Source organism: Cupressus sempervirens, chromosome 8 (assembly GCF_028749045.1).
Source record: "Cupressus sempervirens isolate cs-2001-9-10 chromosome 8, ASM2874904v1, whole genome shotgun sequence".
Taxonomy (NCBI): Eukaryota; Viridiplantae; Streptophyta; class Pinopsida; order Cupressales; family Cupressaceae; genus Cupressus; species Cupressus sempervirens.
The window spans coordinates 595,119,370-595,129,916 of NC_143125.1; the positions used below are offsets into that span (position 1 = coordinate 595,119,370).

General features: G+C 37.7%; 1 protein-coding gene and 1 pseudogene across 1 annotated transcript in view; both read right to left on the reverse strand.

The window, feature by feature from the left end:
- LOC149543844 (taxane 9-alpha-oxidase-like) overlaps positions 1-5,146 on the reverse strand; it is a 29,805-nt gene extending 24,659 nt beyond the window's left edge. Inside the window, exon 1 of the mRNA XM_089796330.1 lies at positions 4,564-5,146. Coding sequence (XP_089652456.1) covers positions 4,564-4,943 — 380 coding nt within the window. The 5' untranslated portion in view covers positions 4,944-5,146. The remainder of the gene's footprint in view (positions 1-4,563) is intronic.
- LOC149543845 (uncharacterized) lies at positions 320-1,676 on the reverse strand (annotated as a pseudogene).
- Positions 5,147-10,547: the final 5,401 nt, after the last annotated feature.

Consider the following 10,547-nt stretch of genomic DNA (forward strand, 5'->3'; position numbering starts at 1 on the left):
GACTCCAAAGTCTCATTGTTGGGCACCTTATAAGAGGACTTGTCCGGTACAATTATAATAACATCATAGAGGAGGGCATTAGATACCTCTTCCTGTGTTTTCTCAACAAAAATTCAAGGATGAAGATTTCTGCATGAAGTGTGTTGAATAAAAGGACACTAAAACTATATATAAAACAAGAAATAGCACTAAGTCATCAATCCTATCATTTCCCTCAAAATGCATTTGAAGCAAACCTACAAAATGGCTGAATTCATGTGAATTGTGGAATCTAGATATAAGTTTTTTGCATAGTTTCTTAATAAGAAGTCTGCAGGACTCATCTTTGGTCAGGCTCAGGCCATGCTTTCTGAATCCTTTCTCTTGCTTCTTTTTGGTACTTCTCTTCTTTCCCTTCTACTTCATTATCAAATCTCTTCCCAGCGTCTTAAAATCATTAGTCATCTTCCACAGAAGTCTATTTGCTCTTCTCTTCTCCAAATTTTCTTTCATTTGCCTCTTAGTAAACTCATACAACCCTTCCTGAATGAGTTCCCCAAACTTCTGCTTTGCAACAATGGATCCTTTTCAACGAGATCAGATCCAATATAGCTATCTCTAGGAACTACCGTATGACTATCATTCTTGTTTGAAACATAAAATATTCCAAGATGCCTCATCAACATGCTGACCAGATTTTGAGGAAACCAAAACTCTCTCTGGAATTTTGCCAGCTTCACAATCGAGGCAAGCTTCAACACTGTTCTTTTATCATAGCATTTATATGCTTCATCAAGATTCTCACAATTAGCATATGGAACATTCTGAAATTTATTTAACTTTTTTGCCTCTAGACTGTCATCACTCTCTGATGTCCTATTTTCAAACATAGGCACCAACTTCTGCCCTATTTTAAGAAAGAATCAACCGCTAATATTCACCTATAGGCTAATTTACTTGATCTTTTCTCCTATTTCTATGTACATGGGAATTATTTTTCTTTGTAAAAAAAATTAGAATTTAAAAACTCAATAATGAAAATTAGACAGCTTTATCATCTAACAAGAATCAGATCTCCCAGAAAAAAAAATCCTCACCTATTTTTTTCTCCTCTCTAGAACATAAATAGCCAAGCTAAGGTTCCAAGAAACTAGATGAATTTCTAGGCTATTCTCTTCGCATTATAGTCAATAACCCTAAAAAGCTTTGGATTCTTGCAAACAAGACTCAAAAAATAATCGCCTCTGAATATTTAATTTCATTTTAGCCAATATTTCAACCATGGCAGGCTCTAGCGGCTCTTTTAGGTCTTCCTCCTCCTCCATCATGAGTCTCACTCTCTTTGTAAACTTGCACTACATCTCGAAAAGAGACGGCTATTTTTTGAGCCAATTAAGAACAATATCTTATCTAGTCTCAAGAGAATTGAATTTTTTTTAAGGAATCTTACCGAAGTGACTCTTCTGGGCATCTTTGAAGAATCTTTTTTAGTTGATTGTTCATCTTCCACGACCAGTTTCTTTTCAAGGCCTTCTTCACTGCGGGTCCTTTTTCATTGACCACAATGACACCCTTTCCATCCATGATTTCTGGGTTTTTCCAATAAGTGAAAGGGCTGTTGGATTGTTTGGAAAGATCGGTATTTTCCATAATGGTTCCACAAGCAGTTTAAGATTTACTGCTATACTGGACACCATTCTTCATTTTTCAAGCTGAACTTCCCGACAGTGTTGATTGAGAAACCCAATTCACACAATGTAAAAAACACATCGATTTTCTTAACAAATCAGAGAAAGCACAGCTCTAGTAACAAAATAGAATTTGTAACGAAGAAAGTGTGTGGTCAGTATAGTAAAAATGAAAGTTTCATCTTCAACCACATATCTCTCATGCAATAAGGAAAAACCACGAAAGGAAATGCATAGAGGGTATAGGCTCTACACAAATTGTGTTACAAATCAGTTATGTACCTGAAAGTTTTTTCCGATTCACATACCAATCTCTTTCCAATCTTCCCAAGTTTCTTTATCAAAACGAATTTTCCCCAACAAAGCAAATCATCCACATTTATTCATTAGTCCAATGCCAGTTATCCGCCTATAGTGGATTTCACTTGCATTTGAGACTGCTAGAATTAACAATTTTTATTTGGATTCAGCAAAATGGCCAGCCTTTTTTTTAATTGTACCTTGAAGTAATCACTAGAATACTACCACTTGGCTGAAGGAAAAAGGGGGGGAAAAAAATGCAACAATAACAGAATAACCTGCATGCCTGGCGATGCAAATTTGAGCTGTAATCTTATGTCCACCGTGAAGAATGCAATAGTCATAAAAATTCTTATTGTTTGTCCACCACAGAGCAGAGCCGCCTCTGATACTATTCTGGCAGTAGCATCAAGAATAAATGTGCATGAAATATTGATAACATGTTTCTACATTTCTCTCATGCTACATATTTAGAGTATGCAAAATGTAAAAGCGTAGACGGGACAAGTGAGCTGTGAAAGTATGTAGCATGGTCTATACTTCTACAAATTAAAGGAAAAATACCACGGAAAAAAAAGCATAGCCAATAGAAAAGTTAAAATAAAAGTCAAAAAAATTATTTTAATAGAAATATTTTGATAGATCATAGAATAAGTGAAAGATGTGCAGTTCCCAAAAACTCAATTAATATGAAAGTGCAAGTTGAAAACTATAGTCTCCGTTAAGGCAGGGACTAATAATAAGTAGTTTTTCTATAAATTAAATAGAAAATTGATATAAATTTATTCATTTCTCTGTAATCACAATATGACATTTTTATGATAAAATATGATAAAAATTGAGAAATTCCAAATCGGATTGCTGGAGGAGGAATAAAATGCATTCAAATTGTCCTGCACCAATGAAACGAACGTAAACAATCGAGCAGTAATTATGATTGAATAGAGTCATCCCTACTGCTGCAGAACCATAGATGGCAGCCGACTGCCAAAGTGATGGTTTTCAGAGGTAAATGTCATGACTCTGAGTTTTACTATTGTGAAATGGGAAAATCCCTATCGCGTGCAAATGGGATGCATATGTCATGGTAACCACCGCTACAGACCAGACCAGAAAAACCACCACATTACGGGGTATTGGATAAGTGTGCAATTGTAAAATCCAGTGCACACATTATTTAAAAAATTACATTTTAGATTATCAAAAACTTTTTGTTACTTTGATTCTGTTAAATTTTGGAAGTATGGCTGAGACTTGAAACATTAAACTGTAATTAAAGTTTTCAGTTTGACCAATACAGATGCACTAATTTAATGCATATGATTTCGTATGCTAATATACATTGGAGAAGTCGCATGCTTTTAATCCAAATTTTGGCAGAGACATTTATGTTTACATACAATTGATTGGAATGGTAGAAGGTGTGCAAAGGCGTTCACAAAAACGAAATCTAGAAAACTCATGGAAAATAAAGTTTTGGTACAGCCAAATTGGGTATTTCTTGGAATTCTGCAACATAGAGATCATACTTGCGTTCAGGATTTAACCTTTACTTGCATGCAATTTAGGAGTTATAAGGTAGGCTAAAATATATATTTATTAATTATAATGACAATTATAAGATGAGAACTTAAACAACCATCAATCACTTGAGGATGATTGTCAGCTAATCTCAAGCAATCATAGCTCAAAGATATATAGATACTGAACAGGAGATCTAGTGTTTGAGTCCCCATGGTTAATTTCTAAGTAACAAAATTTAAGTTAGGTCATGCAGAATACTAGAGCTGTAGAATAGCGACACTACTGATACTTCTTTCAGGTCTTTTTAAAAAAATTATGAATTAATAGAAATGAGTTATGTAGAATGCTTAAGTTTCAGATATAACACTGAATGAATGAATAATTATCAATACCCATTATCTTCTGCATTTCTCATCTACCATATCCATGATATGTATAGCTCACCAATTGTCTTTAACATTTAAAACTCTACATAACTTTTCTTAAATTCTTCATCTTGGGGTATTTTCTAAAGCTGCCCTGCCATCTTTTGGCAGGAACTATGCTGTCTGTCTTGCAGCCCTTGTTATATTATGGGTCTGATTTCTAATTTAAAATTCATTTCCCCTATTTCAATTGCTGTATCATGACCAGCCTTAAGCTTGTGTCTGTTATATGATGAATTTGGTTTCTAGTTCCCACTTGAAATCTTTTGTTCATATTGTAGAAAAATATGAAATATGATGGTATATTGTCTTTCCAAATAGATTTCTCATAATACTTAATACGTGAAGCTTCATAAACTAAACTTCTTTACTTTCAAGGCTAAGCTTGTTTACCTTTGACTAAATCCATGGTGCTATCTCAATTGCTTAATCAACCATGATTCTTTCTGATGATGAAGTTAAATGATATTTCCTAATCTATGTTTCAATTTTTCTTCCTCTAGCTTTATAGATAGCTGTGCCTATGTGAAAGCCACTATGCTATAAATGTTCATGTGACTTATTTATATCTTTAAAACAGCTTAATTTTCTTACCCCAATAATGAATGAAAAAGAAGCGAAAAAAACAGGTGTTCAATATACCCTACCAGAACCTTGGATTTCCCTTTTCTGGCCATATTTTGTTGGAAAATTCCTGCACAGAATCTGAATGAGGCAAATTGAGGACGCAGAAGCTCTCATACAAGGACGAAGTGGCGTAGGTATGAGTGGAGTTTGGTATGATGCTTCTGTCTTTGACCTCTTGAGGCATCGCACTTAGTTCATAGCTTACTTTCTCTACTTCACGGAGAAGATCTGTTGCAATTCCAGCATTTACAACACGGAAGAACCCCCACTCTTTGCAGGCTTCTCTCACAGTGGCCACCATTGAATGATTGTGAAGCTTCTCTATTCCTTCAGACTCCTTTGGAAACTGTGAAATGTCAATCACAGGAAGATCAACTTCATGTTGCAGGGACAAAGTCATGGTGAATGACTGATAATCTGGATAAAAAAGTAGAAGATTTATTGCCTTCGACTTCAAATGGATCTCATCTTAATTATATTTCTGAATATGATAAAACCAATCAGACCCAAGTTAGAGGTGATTCTTGGTCAAACGTTAGAATAGTGTATGGCTTAAGAATCCATGGGGGTGTTTTCGCTTGCAGCCAATGGAAAAACGTTCAAACCCATGTGATTACATAGTTTTAAATGATTTTTCAATAGATAATCAAGAAACCCATGTGATTGCATAGTTTTAAAATGGTTTTCCAACAAATAATCACAAGTGAAATTGACACCCGACCAAAAAAATAAAATTGTTTCACTTCTGATTTTGAGTCATCCTGAGTTAAGGATTTGTCAATAGTGGATTTGAACACAATTAAAATGCTTTGATTTTGTCCTTATTAGTTTGTTGATTAGTAGTGTGATGTAATTCAAGAATCTTTTAATTAAATAGCACCTTGATACATTAATAGCGATCTTGGCTAGTCACAAGGAGGTGCAAAACTTTGATGTCAATTTAATGTTTAACTGGCCAAAACATGGGAAAATAGAAATTTGACTGTCACCCCTGTGTGCCATACGGATTTCTTTGATGGTTTGGTTATTTTCGTGTCTTTATCAATTCTTTTAATATACGAATAATTTAATTAAAATTTATTCTTAAAATAATTTCTTAATAAAACTTGTATTATATATTTGAGAAAAGAGGGGTAAAAATTTATTAAGACAGAAAGGAACACAACAAGGAGAGCTCAACAAGGAGTTCGATCTTCAGCAACAAGATCATCAAATTCTTGCACCATCTCAAAGGATAGTTGCCTCCTATATCTAATATTCCAACCCGGATCATGACTAGAAGCCCATTTGGCTAAATAATCAGCAGCTCTGTTCCATTCACAAGGAATATATGTGAACCTAATTAATTGAAAAGAGGTAGAGAAGAGAATAATCTGCTTAACAACAGTGGCCAGCTGCCAACTAACATCCTCAAGCTCCTGTGAAGAAAGCATGTTCACCACCACCTGGGAATCAGACTCACAGATAATCTTACTCCATCCCCGCAAGCAACACTGTTCCACAGCATATAAAATAGCCTGAGCTTCCATGAGATTGTTAGTGTAATCACCCTTATGAACTGAGAAGAAAAATTTAACATCCCCAGAACTACAATGAGCCACTCCCCCAATACCAGTAGGGCCAGGATTCCCACAGGAAGAACCATCAGTATTAATTTTTAGAACTCCACAGGGAGGAGGAGTCCAATGCCCATCCCGGTTAACCTGACCCTTCCTCTTATGCTGAAGCTGCCTAGACACAGAAGGAAACCTTTGAGTTGTACCCATCCTGAAGATAAAAATTGAAGTGATTATAGATAGCAAGATCAACCAGATCCATACCCCCATCAAGCTCACACTTCACATGAATAGTTTCCTGAGGAGAATGTGATATCTTCCACCAAAGATGCAAAACACCAAGCCGAACATCTTGGAATATGCGACGATTCCTCTCCAACCAGATATGCCAAAGCATGAAAGATGGGCCAGCAATCCAAGTAGCATGGAGAGAAGAAGACTTGGAGGGAGCACTGCCCAAGCGGGCCCAGAACTCAGGCAAAGAGGAAGCATGCCAACAAGAGCAACCCCAAGCGCTCCACCAAAGGTGCCGTATCTGAGTAGAATAGGAGCAATGGAAGAACAGATGGGAGACAAACTCCTCTTCATTACCACACAAAACACAACAAGAGGGGCCTTGAAATCCATGTTTACAAAGATTATCCTAGGTAAGACAACAGTTGTGAGCCACTAGCCACATGAAAAAATTGCACTTGGACCAAGAAACTTTATTCCAAACTTGCTTCCACCAAGGGACCTCAGCATCCCCAAACAATTGTCTAGTTATCTCCTAATACCCAGCAGAGACATGATATTTACTAGACAAGGTACTGCCCCAAGCCAAAACATCTAGACCAAGCAAAGAGGAACACTCTCTAGAGGCCAAAATTTGAGAAAGCTCCTGACGATCCATGTCTGTACCTCCAGGAGGCCAATCAAAAGAATGCTTCCATCTGTAACCAACAACAGGTCCCAATTGATAAGGAGTCTTGTAATGAGTCACTTTATCCCATCCAGCGGCAAGAAAAGAGTCACAAAGAGACTAAAGATGAGGGTACATGGATAAAATGGAAGGGAATCCATCCCAAGCATTAGACCAAAACAAAGCCTGAGAACCTCCTTTACATATCCAGAACATACCCCTCTTCACCAACATCGCACCTGTCTTCAAAGTATGCCAAACCATTGAGCCATGACCTTCAAGAGGAAGTGTAGAAATAGAACAAGGATCAGCACCATGAAAATATTTATGAGTGCTAATACGAGCCCAAAGTTGATGTTGTCCAGAACACTATCGCCAATAAAGTTTAGTAGCCAAAGCTTGACTACTCAAGAGAGCAGATCGAAGACCAAGACCACCCTCCTTTTTAGGCCTACAAATAGTTGCCCAACTAACCAAGCTCCATTTAGTACTATGCAAATTAACACTCCAAAGGAATTGCCAAGAAAGAGCATCAAACTCCTTGAGAAAGTAAATAGGAGCAGCCTAAACCATGCTTCTATAAGTAGGAAGAGCTTGGATAACAGCTTGAAGAAGAGTAACCCGGGCAGCAGTAGAAAGCCATCTAGATGAGTCCAATGATTTACCTTATCCTAAAGCTTGGTAATCAAATTTTTCTAGAAGAGACGTGACTGCCTAGAAACAACAATAGGAATGCCAAGATAAGTAAAAGGAAGTGACCCAATCTGAAACCATAGGATACCAACAATCCTATGTTGAATAGAATCAGGAGTGTTAAAAAAGTCAATGGAAGATTTGTGCTCATTAATTTTTTGGCCTGAAGCTGCCAAATAAACGTCCAAAACATGTCAAAAGGCTTCAGCTTCCTTGATCCTAGCAAAACCCACAAGAGCAAAATTATCAACAAATTGAAAATGGGAAAGAGAAGGTAAGCCATTACCCCACCGCCAGCCTTGAATAGAATTGTGGGACACCTGATACTTAATGAATCTACCCAAGCCTTCAGCCATGATGATGAATAGATATGGAGAGAGAGGGTCACCCTAGCAGAGGCCTCTAGAAGCAACAAATAGTTGAGAAGGTTGACCATTAATAAGAACAAAAAAAGAGGCAGAAGTAACAACTCATAGTCCAACTCACCCAGTCAGAGCTAAATCCAAAAGAAAGAAGAATACTCCTTAGGAAACTCTATTTAACTCTATCGTAGGCCTTAGCCATATCCAGCTTAACAAACATTCCTTTCTCCCTTGAAGTAGCCATAGAGTGAATAGCCTCAGTAGCAATAACCACCCCATCCAAAATTTGTCTGCCAGCAACAAAACCACCTTGTTCTTCTGAGATAATAATGGGAAGCCACCTTTTCATTCTCTCATCAATCAACTTAGTAATAACTTTTTAAACCACATTACATAAGGCAATTGGTCTAAAAAACTCCAATTGATTAGTACCCTCTCTTAGGAATAAGAGTCAAGAATGTAGAGTTCAAAGCTCGAAGCATCTGCTTGCTAGCATAGGATTCCTTAACCACCTCCAACAAATCATGATTAATGATGTCCCAAAATTCTTGAAAGAATTCAACTAGAAAGCCATCAAGACCAGGAGCCTTCCCCTTAGGCATGCCAAAGACCACCTCCTCCAGCTCTTCCAAAGAGATTGGACACATGAGATAATCATTCATTTCCTGAGTGATAAGGGAAGGAATACAGGACAAAATAATATTTTCTTCATTATCAGCAGGAGGAGAGTCCTTAGAGAAGAGGGTAGAGAAGTACCAAGTAGCCTCTTGGAACAAAGCTGGCAAGGAATTAGTTGGATACCTTGAGAATTAACTAAAGAAGAGATAGTGCTCTGATTCCAGCGAGATTGCACTATTTTATGGAAAAAGGCAGTGTTTCGATCACCTTCTTGGAGCCAATCAACTCTAGCCTTTTGCTTCCAAAAAATTTCCTATCAAAGTTCCCATTCTTCTAGAGCTCTAGAAGCAAGGGATTCAGCCTTGCCAAGATCCTCTGAGAAACCTCGATCTCTAATCTCCCTTGTGATGACATCAAGATCTTCTTGAGCAAACCTCTTCATAAAGTGAAGGTTCCCAAAGCATTGCCTATTCCATATCCTGAGCTGCCTTTTAACATATTGAAGCCTTTTAGAAAATGAGAACATTGTAGTACCATATGTAGGAGCACCATCTTTCCACCAATAGAAAATAAAATCACAAAGAGAAGAGTCACGAAGCCACATCAACTGGAACTTAAAAGGAGGATGCTTCGGAACACAAGCCCCTATAGAAAAAAATTTGATTGGAAAATGATCTGAACCCCTCCAATCAAGGATTTTCGAAGAGATAGTAAGGATGCCACTAACCAAGAAGCAAGAAACAAGAAATCTATTCAGACATTTTGAGATAGCAGCAACACCGGTCCTGCAATTATTCCAAGTATAAAGACCATTAGAAGGCTTAACATCAGAGAGATGCAAAAGGGATATGTGTTGCCGAAGAAGAGCAGAAGAATGCCCCAATCTAGCCAAACCACCATGCTTCTCCTCCAGACTTAAAACTGAATTGAAGTCCCCTATTAACACCCAAGGATGATAAAGGTGAAAATTTCTAACATATGGAATATGTTCCCAAAGTTCCTCCTTTCCCACAAGATCAACAGGTGCATACACATTAGTAACCATGATTACCTCTCCTGAGTCTAGAGTAGCAGCTACCATAGAGAGAGCTGAGTGAGAAGACACCCAGCTAAGGGGAGAAATTTTTTGAGGATCCCAAAATATAGCTAAACCACCAGCACTACCTGTTGCCCCAACACATTGGCATTGGCCATGAGACCAAATACTAGAGGCATGTTGGATCATAGACTCCATAGAGAGTTTAGTCTCTTGGATACAAAAAACATCAGGACTATGATCAACCACCAAGTTATGAATAGCCTTTTGTCTAGGGATGCTATTCAACTCCCTAACATTCCATGAGAGAATAATCATCATTGGGTAGAATTGGGAAAATGAGAATCCAAAGGTTTCACTAAACTAGATTCAATCAATATATCTCTTGTGAGTTTAATCTTCTCTTGGTCTGTTTTGCACCCACTCCTTAGAGGGGAAGTAAAAGAAAATCGCTTAAAGGGTTGAGGCATCAACCCCAAGGAGAGAGGAGATCCCTTGCCCTTACCTGATGGTAGCACATCCTTAACCAAGTCAGCCAGAACAACATCATTATCCTCCAACACCGCAGGAGTCACCAAAGCCTCTGTCACAGGAGCTACAAGGACCTCACATTTCTGGTATACTACAACTTGGGATGCCCCACGAGCATCATTAGGAATAGATCCCTCATCTAGGCAAACTAGATCAAAAGAGATAGGAGGAGGAATCCCCTCCTCTAAAACCATACTATCCAGCACCTCAAAGTGGTTAAAACCTGAATTAGATAATCTTTCTTTCAAAGGCCTCTTTTGACCATGTCCCTTAGCTCGTGGGCGAACAGGGGTAAATCCATCCTTAT